The sequence below is a fragment of the Coffea arabica genome, chromosome 1c, assembly GCF_036785885.1.
Source record: "Coffea arabica cultivar ET-39 chromosome 1c, Coffea Arabica ET-39 HiFi, whole genome shotgun sequence".
Taxonomy (NCBI): Eukaryota; Viridiplantae; Streptophyta; class Magnoliopsida; order Gentianales; family Rubiaceae; genus Coffea; species Coffea arabica.
This window is the reverse complement of record NC_092310.1, coordinates 55,036,059-55,050,744: the sequence shown is the minus strand read 5'-3', so window position 1 is coordinate 55,050,744 and position 14,686 is coordinate 55,036,059. Positions and strand designations below refer to the sequence as shown.

At 37.0% G+C, this 14,686-nt stretch overlaps 1 protein-coding gene across 4 annotated transcripts; it reads right to left on the bottom strand.

Annotated features, from left to right (window-relative positions):
- Positions 1 to 692: 692 nt before the first annotated feature.
- Positions 693 to 14,649, bottom strand: LOC113730491 (ABC transporter G family member 31-like). 4 transcript variants are annotated; one of them, XM_027255206.2, is made up of 24 exons: positions 14,030 to 14,649; positions 13,163 to 13,283; positions 12,958 to 13,046; positions 12,308 to 12,392; positions 11,195 to 11,357; positions 10,441 to 10,517; positions 10,203 to 10,347; positions 8,719 to 9,020; positions 8,364 to 8,645; positions 6,288 to 6,604; positions 6,039 to 6,199; positions 5,853 to 5,956; positions 5,597 to 5,753; positions 5,415 to 5,477; positions 5,211 to 5,341; positions 4,797 to 5,129; positions 4,410 to 4,700; positions 4,256 to 4,339; positions 3,931 to 4,064; positions 3,605 to 3,832; positions 2,938 to 3,109; positions 2,643 to 2,730; positions 1,538 to 1,704; positions 693 to 1,433 (listed from the first exon to the last, which is right to left on the bottom strand). In XM_027255206.2, the coding sequence occupies exons 1-24, from the start codon at positions 14,362 to 14,364 to the stop codon at positions 1,167 to 1,169; spliced, it is 4,296 nt and encodes a 1,431-aa protein (XP_027111007.2). In that variant the 5' UTR covers positions 14,365 to 14,649; the 3' UTR covers positions 693 to 1,166. The 4 variants fall into 4 exon arrangements, with proteins under 4 accessions (XP_027111007.2, XP_071935285.1, XP_027111014.2 ...); XM_072079184.1 differs by lacking the exons at positions 12,958 to 13,046; positions 13,163 to 13,283; positions 14,030 to 14,649 and adding an exon at positions 12,647 to 12,752; XM_027255213.2 differs by lacking the exons at positions 12,958 to 13,046; positions 13,163 to 13,283; positions 14,030 to 14,649 and adding an exon at positions 12,528 to 12,670.
- Between the last annotated feature and the right edge of the window lie 37 nt (positions 14,650 to 14,686).

Below are 14,686 nucleotides of genomic sequence, written 5' to 3'. Positions count from 1 at the left end.
GATACTTTTTTTTTTTTTTTGATCAATTGAACATGATACTTTTCTCTAGGTTCAACTAATACATCAATGAGCCTCGCGTGAATGGTCCAGCGGCAGCGCCTCTCACCAGTGAATCTTGAGGTCACAAGTTCGAGTCTCCGCTTCGCTGAATTCCTCATCGTACTTAACGTGTTCGGACCGGGTTAGGGCGCCGGGTCCGGGCCGCAGGGGATTAGTCGGGCCCTCGTAAGGATTGACCCGAACACCCCTGTGTCGACAAAAAAAAAAAAAAACTAATACATCAATGAGCATACTAATTATAAAGAATAAAGGGTAAAAGACCAAAAAACTACCTGTGGTTTGACAAATGTTCAATTTAACTCCATTTAATTTGGAAACCCACACTATAACTCCCTGTGATTTTGACTAAATTAAAAATTGGACAGATAGCATCAAATCTAATGGTTGTGTGTAAAATATCAATATTGCCCCTATTATATGTAAGATGTTTTTCATTTAATTTTCAATTTAGTCGAAACTGTAGGGAGTTATAGTGTAATTTTTCAAATTAGAAGAAGTTAAATTGAATATTCGCCAAACCATAGAAAATTCATTTGTATAGGGGTAATATTGACATTTCGTATAGAACCGTTAGATTAAATGCTTTCCATTCAATTTTCAATTTAATCGAAACCATAGAGAGTTATAGTATAGATTTTCAAATCAGAGAGAGTTAAATTGAATATTGAGCAAACCACAAGGAGTTTTTGGTATTTTAGCCAAGAATAAAAAAAAATTGTTTATCTAGCTGCAATTCCAAATTAATAATGTCTTGCTCTCTTCTTCGTCCCTTTTTTCTTGGGTAGATGTGCGTGTCAAGTGTCTTCCTCTTGTTTATGTCGAAAAAACAATCACCAGCACAACAAAGCTTAGGAGGACCTTGCACAATCTGTCAGCTGAAGCAAAAATACATGGCCAAAGGGAAAGGTTGCTGCTGTACTTTCCGTGTATCCATCAAGCTTGTAGCGTAGTAAATTTGTTTTATCAAGAAATCTGTAGGCTTTGTCATGATGCTGCTTTCCAGCTCCACACAGTTCAGTAACTCAGCAACGCCATTGACGCAAATGTCTTCCTGACTTCCAATGAATGCATTACTGTCACAACAATTCTAATATCAGCAACTCCCTTCATCTTTTCTGGAAATTGAGGACTTTGACAGAGATTGCAAAGATGCCAAAAAATAGAACACTGAAGCCAAGAAGTACAGCAACTGAAACTCCAGTCATCCCTGGGCCATAGCCAAAAGTAACCTCAATATACTCTTTTACAGAGCCCTCAAATCCAGGCCCTACAATTTTGGTTTCCACGTCTCCAAGTTGGGAGGTGATGATGCCCCGCAATGTCCACGCAATTGGGCAGATATAATAGAACCATATCCACCATCCAGGGATGCTCTATACATATTTATCGGACAAAAAATATCAGGTCGGTAAAGATCGAGTTAGTATAATGCTTTAAAGGTGTGCTTGCCGCTTGGTCGCATTAATGCTACACTTACCGGTTTCGGTACTAAAAAGCCGGAGAGGAGATTCCACAATGAGTAGAATGCTGAAGAGATAACAGCAGCCAAGTGCTGATTAGGTGTTAGACCCACAGCCATCATGCCATAGAAGGTAAAGTACATGAACGTGAGAAAATTGAACACCAGATAGAGGAAAAATTTGCCTGAAAGAAGAAAGCAGATACATAAATCAGCCTCATTGTATCTCCAATTTCCTTTTCTAATAAGCAATCAGATGATCTAATGTGACCTCAACGTTTACTTTGGAGGCGTCAATACTTGCAAAGGACAAATGATCAATATGTTACAACAGCTTGAAAAGAATTGCGGGGAAATTAAAATGAACGAACTTATGACAAGTTGACAACCTTCTGACACTCAATCAACAAAAGACAGCCACATTGAGGCAAGACTACTTTAAGTTCAAAAGCGCATGCCTTTTTTTTTTTCTTCGGTTGGTACAGAAATGTGGTTAACGAGAGAGAGAGAGAGCTACAGCATAGGGAATGTAATTATTTCCCTTACCTCTATAAATATGAAGGAATTATTCCTCAATAATGGAGTAATAATTAATAGTATCGTAAAATAATAAGTGAAAAAAAGGATTTTGACCGAACACTATTGATAATCCCTCCGCACTTAGAATAGTTCCTTGAATCTAGGATAGGATTCAGGGATTTACAATTTTTTCAAAAAAAACCACTTTGGTCACCAACTGTGAAAGATGTCATTGAGCATTATGTTGAACTAAATGGTTATTTCGGATGTTGAATTCTGCTCTTTCACCATTATGCCAAAGCCCAAAGAGACAACAAAAAATAGGATATGTAAGGCAATAATTTTCTGAAATAAAAAGTCACACGTAAGTGGTCAATCCTTATGTCCGTCATCGTCTTATGTTCATAGGTCAATTTCTTTAAGCATGTGAAACTGGAAAGACCCGAGTATCCTAACAAAAAAAGTTTAATTAGGTTCAGTTTCGGGTCATAGAAGGTAATGATGTACTTAAACCACTCAAAAACAAGCTTTTGTGCCTTATTTCAAGCACGACTCGTCATGGGATCAACCCATATAAGTAGAAGAAAAAGAGGACTGTGTATACCTAATGTCCTTTCAAAGTTGATCATGAAGTACGTAATAACACAATATATCAATGTCTGTACTGCAACATATGGGATCTCCACAAGACCCTGAATAAGCAAAGAAAAAGTTGAAACTGAGTACTGAATCCGCAAATGCAATAGGAGTAAAAAATTTGAGCTTCCCTAGCAATGTGGTGACATCAGAATACTGACAACCTTTTTTATTCATAGCCCCTTGATAAGCATCTCATTCTTATACCTTTTATTCATCTTTTTTCATACAACCTTAACTGAACTTTGTTTAGAACACAGTACCTGCGCTGCGGCATAAGGATATGGGCCATACATTCCTGCAGCTCGCTCTCTATAGAATACTGTCCTCTCAATTGAAACAATTGGTTGTACAGAAGACGAGTTATTAACCCCAAGGAACATGGCAGAAGCATATAGAGCTCCCATTACAACAAATAAGTTTTGTATGGAGTCCCTGCAAAATCATTCGAATCTCAACATCTAAACTTAGGTTATAACTCTGCAAAAGGTTAGACAAATTAGTTTTGACCAATATCCCAGGCTGACATACTTAAAGTGAAAAAGTATCACCATCGACCAAAGAGACATGCATTATACTTTCAATCAGCAGAGGACTAGTGTTTGTCTTAGTTACAGCCCCAAATTTACAAAAAGTTCCAGAAACGAGTCAAAGACAGTTCACCCCAGAAATTGCATAATGAGCAACATATGTATAGCCATAGCATATAATATACTTGACAAGATTGATAGATCAACCCACTTGATTTTCTCAATTAGTAGCTTATATTGATATGTGACTTGAGCATCATACTGAATTACTAGAAATAAAAAAAAAGGTCATTGAAAAATGAGAAATTCTTTAAATCCAGAAAGGAAGACAATATCAAAGATTCATAAAAAGAAAATGGTACTGAGGTTTTTGCATGAATAGTACAAGAAGTATCATCACCTTTTTGTGCCGATGTCCCAAAATATAGTGCCAATTATAATAGCACTCATTGTAGTAAAAAACAACCTCACAGCATTGTATGATGGCGTCCTCCAGTAGACTAGATTTTGCTTCCAGAAGCATGTTCTAAACTGAGAGAATGCATCTTGAGCAAATGTGGACGCAAACTTCAACGGTTGTGAGCCAACAGGTGGAACACTTGCCCGCTGAATGGAAGCTTCCACTTCCCTGCATGAGAATAAGATACAGATGTTAGAAGGGACAAAAAGTCATAGCGTGATAGCCAGCAATGTTTCTGGCAATCAAGCAAAACCAGTTTGGATCACCTATATTGATTGGAATTTCTATGTATGACTGCAAAGTCTTCACCGATCCTTTCTTCAGCAGCAGGTGTACTTATTTCAAGCATCCAAGTCGCTGGGTTATAACTACTAGGAATTGGGGGAATACCAGGGATGCTCTGTATAAACAGTAAAGGGCCAAAAAGATCAATTAGAGCTTGAAAGAGAATTTCATGCAAGGGATAGGAGTCTATGCATAGTACAGAGTATGCACGTAAACAATCTAGAGACAAGTTTCTTCCCTCCACACTCGCGAATGAAAAATGCAAAGTTGAATTGCAAAATAGGTACAAGCATTATCGTAATTCACCTGAAAGTAATCAATCATAATTTGAGACTTCTCCCCTAGCTTTCCCCCATATATTACTCGTCCCCCTCGTTTCATCAGAAGTAACTGCAAATTTCACGAGAATGACATAACGCAGAACAATTTTGTAGCCATAACAAAGTTCAATTAGACAAACCTCGTCAAATGCTTCAAAAATTTCAATACTTGGCTGATGGATGGTACAGACTACTGTTCTTCCTGTGTCAACAGTGTTACGCACAGTTCGCATCACAATGGCAGCTGCTCGTGCATCAAGCCCCGAGGTAGGTTCATCCATAAATATAATTGAAGGATTTGCAACAAGCTCCACTGCAATTGTTAAACGTTTTCTTTGTTCTGTCGACAAGCCAGTACTGCCTGGCAACCCTACCAGAGCATGCCTTAGAGAGTCTAGCTCGACTAGTTCCATCACTTCTTCAACAAATTCCTAAAGAGTACAGCAGTGAAACCTTTGTGAGTTAGAAGGAAACAGAGGAATCGGAACGAAAATATTAAAACTCCTGAGTTTTGTCAGAGAAAAGACCTTTCTTTGTTTTTTGTCTACTTCCTTTGGCAGTCGTAGAAATGAAGAAAACCAGAGCGACTCAAAAACTGTCACTTGTGGAGAATGTATGTCATTTTGTTCGACATATCCTGCAATCCTTGCAAAAGTCTTCTGTTCTTTTGGATGACCAGATATCCTGATGTCACCTTCAATGTACCCACCAGTCTTCCTTCCAGCAAGGACATCCATCAATGTGGTCTTACCCGCACCACTTGACCCAACTAATGCTGTAAGCACTCCTGGTGAAAATAGTCCGCTAACATTTGACAGCAATTGCAACCTCTTTTCTGTGATACCTTGTGAACTCATTTCCTTGAAGACAAAGTAGAACTTCTTCAGCTGTGTACTACAATATAAAAGCCAGAGGGAAGCAAAATCACTTCATGCTGTTACCTTTGGCATGTCAACAAAATAGTTGACATTTTGGAAACTCATTATTAAAGGTTGAAATGGGAGAATCATTCCCTTCTTTCTATGCCCAAGCCTAGAAGGAATGGTATCTGATTCAGAATTTGCTACACTTCCTGCCAGATGATGATTGGTGTGAAAACACATACAAAAATTAGTGGCAAAAAGAATAAAGGATAAATCCTATACCATTCTCAACTGTGTTTTCCTGCGTGACCTCTGGTGGAATGGTTGCTTGAGATTTCCTGATAGCTGTACGATAAAAGAAGTTGTGAAAAACTAAACAATCTGATTATATAGTTCATAATTTATTCTCATACTTTTCAAAATTATAATGTAGAGTAATGTTGATCATCTGTCTAATAACTTACGATTAAGAAAAGTCAAGGCCATTGTCCCTGCAATATTGAGAAGCAGAGTGTAAACTAATAAGACCCCAAAACCTAGCCAATACCAGTAACCAGCACTGGGTAGACTGTGTGATTGGAGAATGCTGTACCCTAGGGAAATATTTCCAGAAGTTGTTTTCTGCCAAATGAAAATTTTGGCAAAGAGGTCATAATATGCATGCAAAAAAGGTTTGTGAATTATTTTCTATCACATATATAATGAAGAGAAAAACCAAACCTCCATCCATCTTGTTGCAGTAAATTCATTAACAGAAATTGCACGCTGCCCATAGGACAATGGAGACACCCAAAAGGCCCAGGCCCACCATGGCTTAATCATTTCTGAAAGAATATGAAGTATATAAGGTAAGAGACAAATAAATAAGAGAGGCATCTACTTCACAGAATCATCTGAAAAGTGTACCCTTCGGCATAATAAATCCTCCCAGCAAGAATATAACTAGTAGTGCTGCTGATCCAAATGTATTGGAGATAGTTATATCTCGTGAAACAGATGCCATCATTCGGAAGAGAGCCAGAGCCATTTGATGCATAGAAAATAGTAGAAGCATATACCGGAAAAATCTGAGAGATTTCCCAATTGGACAGATTAGAAGCATGTTAAGTAAATGCAACTGCACCTATAAAAAGCTGGAAAAGTGATGGGGGATACCTCCCAGGACTGGGTGCAAATCCAACACTGTAGTATACAACACAAGACCACACTGCAGCTTCAATAACAGAGTAGGGTACACGTGTAATCCAACTAGAGACGGACCAGGCCCATGCAGGATGGAAGAAATTATCTCTCTGCTTGTAAAATACTGGAAGTCGAAAAATCATAATAGGAAGCTCTGAGAGCCCGTTGAACATCATATGCACTAGGCCAAAAAATAAACAAGCCAGATAGAGATTTCCATTTGTCAAATCTGTTGGATGTAGTCGTGTTCGCAGGAACATTGTACACGTGACAAATCCTACAAATGCAACCTGTGGCATGAAGACATCATTTACAATTCCAGAACGACAGAAACAAACTTGTAGGCAGATTAAAGAATCGTAATGCCACTTAAATACCAGAAAGATGTATTACGTCTAGGCAATCGTCATTCTAAAAGGTATTCAACGGCCACAAAGATGGACAAAGAAAAATAATCAATGGCCTCAAAGATGGACAAAGAAAAGCATTCAATGGCCTCAATGATGGACAAAGGGCCTAAACAGTCATGGTATCTTTTACCGTTTTGGATCTGGACCATGATCCCATGGCATCTTTCCCAATTATGATTACACAAATTACGAATAGAGCAAGAAACTTTTTCAGAAAGAAATTGTTGGGGTGAGTATCCAACAAATGTTTCCTAATTAGCTTAAAGATTGTTAAAAACTGATCAATGTATAGGGGCCAAATGCTTAGTGGTGTTCTAAGATTACTCTCATCCAAAATCATTTTCATTTTTTAACTCTTTTTATGACTTAATGATGCAAATACCTTCCTTATTTTTCATCATTTTATACGCCTTTTCATAAATCAAGTGTAGGAAGGATGAGTTGAATTTATCAAAGAATCAGGAACAATAACAAAAGATTCATTCCTACGATAGATTACATCAGACTGTCAACCTAATTTTACTCGATTACCTAGACTGTTAACCTCTTTTTATACAATAAAAGTTTTTTTACAAACCCCCAGTTTTCATTTTCTTCAAAATACAGAGAATAAAAATATCTGTGCATCTTTACCAATAAAAGAAATGATATGTTAATGTGTACTATCACTCAAAAACATAGACTGTTGAATCAAATGTGAAAGCCAGATAAGAAGAGTTCTTAATATCATAAACTCTCCAACTAACTGTCTATTAGCAGTTAAGCAAGATTCACATGCACATGAAAGTAGTAGCCAGTCAAAAGTGCATAAAATGTGCTATGTTCACTCATTGAGAATTAGTGTAAAAAGTCTACATATGCATAATTTAATACCAAAAAAATATCAGAGCAAGTTTTTAAAAAGTAAAACTTACAACACACAAGGGTAATAGGGAAGAAAATACATGGAAAATTAGCACAATGCACAATATACTTGATGAGACAAAAAACAATAAGCCAAAAGCAAGGTTATTTCCTTGACAGTCTTTTCAAGTTTCAGAGTTCAAATTGTTTTGGAAATTGCAAACAACAGGAACAAATTCCAATACTGTGAAAGTGCCTGCCTACAATGAAAATATTCATGTTTAAACACTTACCAGCAGATAAATACATATCTCAGTTTACTGATTGATAAGTTCCTAATTTTATAGTATTGTATTGGCAACATTACCCAGTTTATGGACAGAAAAACCATAAGACCAGCAATTTCTCAGAAAAACAATGTTGTTAAAAAGGATAGAATTATCTGGACTGCCGAACAAAAATGAAGTGAAATTTAACCAATAAGATCAATTCGAAGACAGCAGTCGATACTTCAGTATCATGAACCCACAATGATCGACAAAAATCCTTCATATGATATGTTAACTCATATCAACTTATTTTGATATTCTAAATTCAAGTTTGACACATGCAAAGACATATTGTATGGGAAAGGATACATCTTATATTCTTAACCCATACTCATTCCTAACCCTAGCAGCCTTGGGTCCAATGCTGTGATATTGCCTTAAGGATTACAAGTTACGCCATACAGGCTAAATATCGGATATCAAAGAAACAGAAGTATGATATTTGTCTTATAGGACACAAAGCATACCTGGCATGTCCTAAAGATGTAGAGAAAACGATGTCTGCTAATTAGAAGTAATTCCCTAGCAAAACATGCTTTAAAGAGCTCCCATATGGACACAGCATACTTGGATTTAGACAAAGCTGAAGGGTGAGCATTGGATTTATCATATGAAGCTGAAATATTAGCTGCCAAATCGTGACCATATCTGGAATTTTGAAAAGCCTCAACAATTTTTGGAACAGGAATGAATACATAAGGTTTTGACCTATCAGCCCAGTATTGAGCCTGATCCTTTCGCGAGGTCACCTATAAATAGAAAACAGAGTGAGTGCCTAATGAACATCAATAAAGAAGCAAAGAAAATCAAAATATAATGTACCTCTTGAAGAAAGTCCGCTACACCCTTACGAGGTGGGAGTCGAAAGCCTAGAGACTCAAAGAAATCCACAACATCTGCCCGAGGGCCTTGATACACAATATATCCTTCGGATATTACAATCAGATCATCAAATAGATCAAAAGTCTCAGGTGCAGGCTGAAGTAAAGCCATTAAAATTGTTCCTTCCATTAAATGAACAAAATTCCTCAAGCATTTGACAATTTGGTAGGTTGTGGAGCTATCGAGTCCAGTGGATATTTCATCCATGAATAATGTTTTCCTGGGGCCAACCACCATTTCTCCTATACAAAAAAAAATGGAAAAAAAAAAAGAAAGGGCAGAGAGAGAGAGAGAGATTAGTATTTAAAGGAAACTACAAAACCCAAAAGGTGAAGGTTCCTCACATCAAAACCATAGCTAACTCAAACTTGTTTTTCTTTTCCCCTGTTAACTTGCCTTTCTAATTCCTCCACCTTCATCTTTCCCTAAAAAACTTCGTTAAATTTGAGCGAGTTACAAACGAATTTAGTGGTCTACAACTTCTTTTAACTTTATTTTGTTGCAGAAATGGGCCATCCAGCTATTCCTTTCCACTGTCACCAAAAGCGTTAGCAATTGAAAAAGGGAACTAATTCTCTTCTTTATTTCCTTACTCTATTGAGCTTTCTGTGGAGAATCTCACCATAGAACTAATGCACAGGGACTCAAACTACAAAATAGATTTGTTTGAAGCAGATAGTAAACAGATCATAAACAAGTACACAAGAAAATTGATCTTGGACTATTAGAGCGCAAGTAAACATCAATCACCATTTGTTCAAAAGAATGCATGTGGATAGAGATAGTAGTAGGAACAAAAGTTTACAAAAATGTGGCTTAAGAAAGATAGGATATTCAAGACAGTGTCGGCAAATTTGTTGACAAGAAACAATACTGATACATCAAGAAGTAGAATGCCTTGATATCGTTTGCCCAATCAGATGTATTCCCAAAGGTTGCACTATTAAGGTTTCTTATGCTTAACAGATGTGGTTTTGTCTCAAAAGGATATACTAGACACACATCAAGAAACAAAACCATCTTAATAAGCCACTTGCTAATAATCATGCTCTAAACCAGGAATCATGAGAAGTATCATTTAACCACTTCATAAAAATTTGGAGCACAAAGTGCAATTAGATTTTTTTTGGGGATTGAAATTAGTTTGAATATAACCAATCTCTCTGAACTCAAGCAAATTCCAAGAACAAGCATGTGGAGTCATTTGCATCAAGTATGAAGGAGAAATTGATCATGAAAATCTTCAAGAATGCATCAGAAAAAAGCATATAACTCATGAAAACTGTGAAAATATAGAGATATAAGGCCCCAATCACTGGGGCACTTGAGGAGCCAAGTTTTTAAGCGACTAAAATAGAAAGAAAACCATGTATTTCAACCATACTGACACATTTTAAGGTGATACCACAGAGGCAGCAATAGACCTGTAGTGACTCTCTTTCTTTGACCACCTGAAATGCCCCTAAGCATTTCATTACCAACCAGAGTATCTGAACAAGCATCAAGACCAAGAATTTTCAGGTAGTATTCTGTGGATACACTGTGCTTAGTACCACCAACAGATGATGCCTGAAATAAAACATTGTTGCCCAATCATCATATGGAAATATTGCAAATGGCAAATTAATCTAATAAGATAACTGAACAAGATACAAAAGACACCTTCATAAATGCGTCAATCTCAGGAATAGGACGTATATTCCTCTCCCTCTCTAGACGAGTAAGATCTTTCATATATTCTGCAGTTCCAGATTAAAAACGCAAATAAATAACAACTTTGCTGTCCTTTAATAGCAATCAAATACTCTGACAAAAAATCCCCAAATTGGACAACTAAAGCTCTTTAAGCCCTTTAAGCCAAGGGATTCAAATGATATGTCCTTGGATACTATATCTGTCCTTCCATGACTGCTGAATCATAAACTATGAAAATGGAAGAAAGGTAAAAATGTTTATAGCCAACTAAATCCTCACCAACAGGGCAAGTTAGTCAGTGGGATCTAATCTATGGCAACCTTAGCTTAGAGTGAAAAACCCACAACCTTGACATGATTTGCCTAACCATTTTACTGGTACAATGAGAATGATACAAATATCAGGAAATGGCTTGGACTCAGATTGAATAAGAACAAACAACAAACTGACAACAAAAAACAAGGATGGAGGGCAAACTGCAAAAATGAGAAACAAGTTCTATCTAAGCATGACAACCGAATACCCTGATGTAAAAGTAGGCATAGTTACACTTCAACCAAGTTCTACCTGTGATATTTTCATTTTAATGGTGTCCCCAATTTTATGAATATAAATGAGCCAAGAATCTTAATATAGAAATGCACAATCAAATGATATCAACATTAATTCTGGTGTATTGAATAAGCTAGCAACTGAATGTGGTGAAACCATAAGGACAAACCTGCAAAACCTTCACTTGCACCTTGGCATCTAGCTGCAAAATCCAATGTTTCCCTCACAGTCAACTCGGCAATGTGATTATCTGTCTGACTAATGTAAGCCGAAGTCCTTTGAATGCAAAATTCCTCAAGCTTTTGACCATTATATGATATGTTCCCACTTTTCTGGTACCAAATTGTTGTGTTATTGATGAGAAAAACATAAAAGGTGAAATTCAAACATGCTCTAAAGATAAAGATGATATAATCAAGTCTTCAATCATAAATGTGCTAAAATGGAGAAACTGAGTCAAAATATTGACTACTTTATATTTCAAAAGTGCCTACTTGATTTGTAAACACTCCATATGAGAAGATCTTCTAAATAAGACATTTGCAAACTTCAAAGACCACAACAAAAAAAATTCTTATCACCGAAGCCAAAAACAGATGTATTCTCCACATGATAGAATACAGTCATATGCAAGTGAAAAAGACTTATTCTTTGTCAAAGACATATTTTTCATGTTGGGTAAAAGCAAGCTACAATGATCTAATAACAAGTCTAAGTGGAGGTCAACAAAATCCAGAAACGAGGGCTAAGTTTTGATGCAAATATCTTCGGAGTAATTGACCTTCTTTTTTCCCATCTCCCACAAATGCATTGGGAAAGAAAACACCAGCTAAATTATCATTAGTTCCTCCCACTTTATGTCTTTGAAGGTCATGTAAATCTGATGGCTTGAGAAACATGAACAGCCAGATATTTGTATTCTTATTCAATCAACACTACTTTAGAAAGTTTATCTGACTTGAACAATTAATTCTTGCATCTTGATATCAGGACATGTTCTGTTCCATCTCACAATATTAGAGTTATTTTATATCCCCGCTTTCAACAAGTGGCTTTAAGTATGACAAAAGGAAAATTAAATTTGGAATAAAATTCTGTACAGCCCTTCTTTTATAGCTCTTAATCAAGGATCCCAGATTTGTACTAGCAGTTGGCAAAAGATAACTACGAATTGATAGGATTTCTCAGTTCTGCCTACAAATAAATCAATCTATTCAACAATCTGGGAACATGTATTACTAGTCCAACAAGAGCGGTTGGAATCAATATACGGTAAACTAACCTTCAATCCCTCATCAATTTTTCCTGCAAGAGCTCGTAGTAGTGTGGACTTTCCAGAACCTGGAGGTCCCAAAAGCAATGTCATCCTAGAAAAAGCCAGATAGAGAAATAATTAAACTTACAGTTGCTTTAATTCCTATCATGAATTTCAGTTGTAGTAGCGGATAGAATCTCACTGAAGGTGATTTTTTTTTAGCGAAGTTCATTGTTTTTTACTTTACTTTTTAATTGCCCTAATGCTTTTAGCCTGAGTCATCAATTTGCTTGAAGAAATCAACTATATCCCCTTTCCTCCGAGTAGATCTTAGTTTGCTTATGTTGCAAATAATTGTAAGATTACCGGGTGTCAAACCAATTGCATGCTAGTACATTCTGGTCTACATTGGAGGTCATATTTCTTGATTCAAGATGGATACGTATGTTCCTGATAAAGACAAACGCGTAACTCCAGTCTAAGACATGCAAGGTTATTTGGTGTAATTCACGCCTTAAACCCTCTATGTACGATACAGTTACTCAAATTTCTAACAGATTTCACATTGCTCTTAGATTTCTGTAACAATAAGTATTAAACATGTAGCAAGGGGTGCCTAAAAAAAAAAAAAATGGAAAAAAAAGTAGCAAGGGAAAGGTGAGAGAAAGTTTTTGTACCTCCCAGGCTTTACAACACCATTGAGATTATTCAAAATGGTAAGACAATATCTCTTCGGCCGAAAAATCTTCAGCTTAGTTAAAACTTGCTGCAGTTAATCAATGTAATTCAGGTTAATATACAAAACTAAACCTCAACTCAGTATTTACCATTAGAAGTTACAAGAAATGGTAGATTGAAGAAATTAAATAACCACTAACTAACCTCGACGATATCACGACTGAAATTCACCAAAGTTGGCAACGCTCTAGACCCTACTTGCAAGTTTGCCGTGATGTTAAGGTCCTGGAAGCGAACCTCAACTTTTGGTATCTCAATCCCCACTCTATCAATAAGGTAAATAAGTAATAATTAAGTCACAGTATAAAATATCGTGAATATCAAACACTGATAGACGTAATAAATCTCTTAAGCGATGATTTAGAAAGAAATCCACCGTAGGGAAAGAAGACAAATAAATAAAAGTACGTGCAGTATCTTAACTTTCTATGCAGTGGCGGAGCTAGGAATTGCAATTAGGGGGGACGAGTCTCTGTTATTTGGATTTGGTCCAAATAACTTTAAAACATTATTGTTTGAGTCCTTGAGAGGGGGCAAAGTGAAATTTTTATCAATATTTTGGGGGGCAAACAATATAATAAAAATTATTTTACTTAGAATTTTTTTTTATAACAATTGGAGGGGGGCAAAGTGAAATTTTTTATCAATATTTAGGGGGCAAAACAATATAATAAAAATTTTTTTACTTAGAATTTTTTTTTTTTAACAATTGGAGGGGGGGCGGTTGCCCCCCCTGGCCCCCCCTTCCCTCCGCCCCTGTTTCTATGCCTCTTCTTTTCACCTAATCTGAAATCATCTATGCATGGCTCAAATAGTAAAAAGCTCAACTCCCCAACCAACAATTTCGCAACTGAGTTAATGTACACTCGGATACATAATGAACTGTAATTTAACCAAAAATATCACACATGACAGAATTGAGAGAAGGTCAATTTTCTATTATGAAGATAGAGGCCACGTGTGCATGCAGATTTTGGTACGTGCGTGTGGGTGTGGGGGAAGATGTAGAACCTATCGAGGCGTTCTTTAACGGCGGCGAGGAGTTTATAGTTATCCTGGTCGGAGGTAGCTAAGGCGCGTTTGACCACGAGTTCGCGATTGAGGCGATCGAGTTTCCTGACGTCGACGGTCTCAGTCCTCGGCTCAGCGGAAACAGTAGTTTCGGAGGGCGTACGCCTCAACAGGGCGAAGTTGGAGCGCTTGTGCGTCGGCAACCTCTCAAGCGCCGCCCACACAAGCTCCTCTTCATCCTGCTCCACAAACTCCGCGTTCGACGGCCTCGAGAAACCATCACCTTGCGCTTCTACTATTAAGTCGAAGTATTCACTCCCGTCCGCCGCCGCCATTTCCCAAAGATCTCAAGATATCTCTCTCAAAATTTACTCATACAATCTTTGATCATTAATTTATTTCTTCCAGCATTTTATCCAACCGTCGTTCTTCTTCTTTGCCCTTTTTTTTTGGTCTTTTTTACATGTGAATATGAAAAAGAAAACAAAAAGGAAAAAAGAAAGAAAGAAAGAACTAAAGGCGGGGAGAATTAATGATCAGAAGTTATCGAAAATCGAATGATATTTGGTCTCAGGTGGGATAGCGGGTTAGTTTGTTGGAGAAGAGATCGGGACTAGTATCACGGGTTTCTGTCTCACGAACACTCGCGTTGTATAT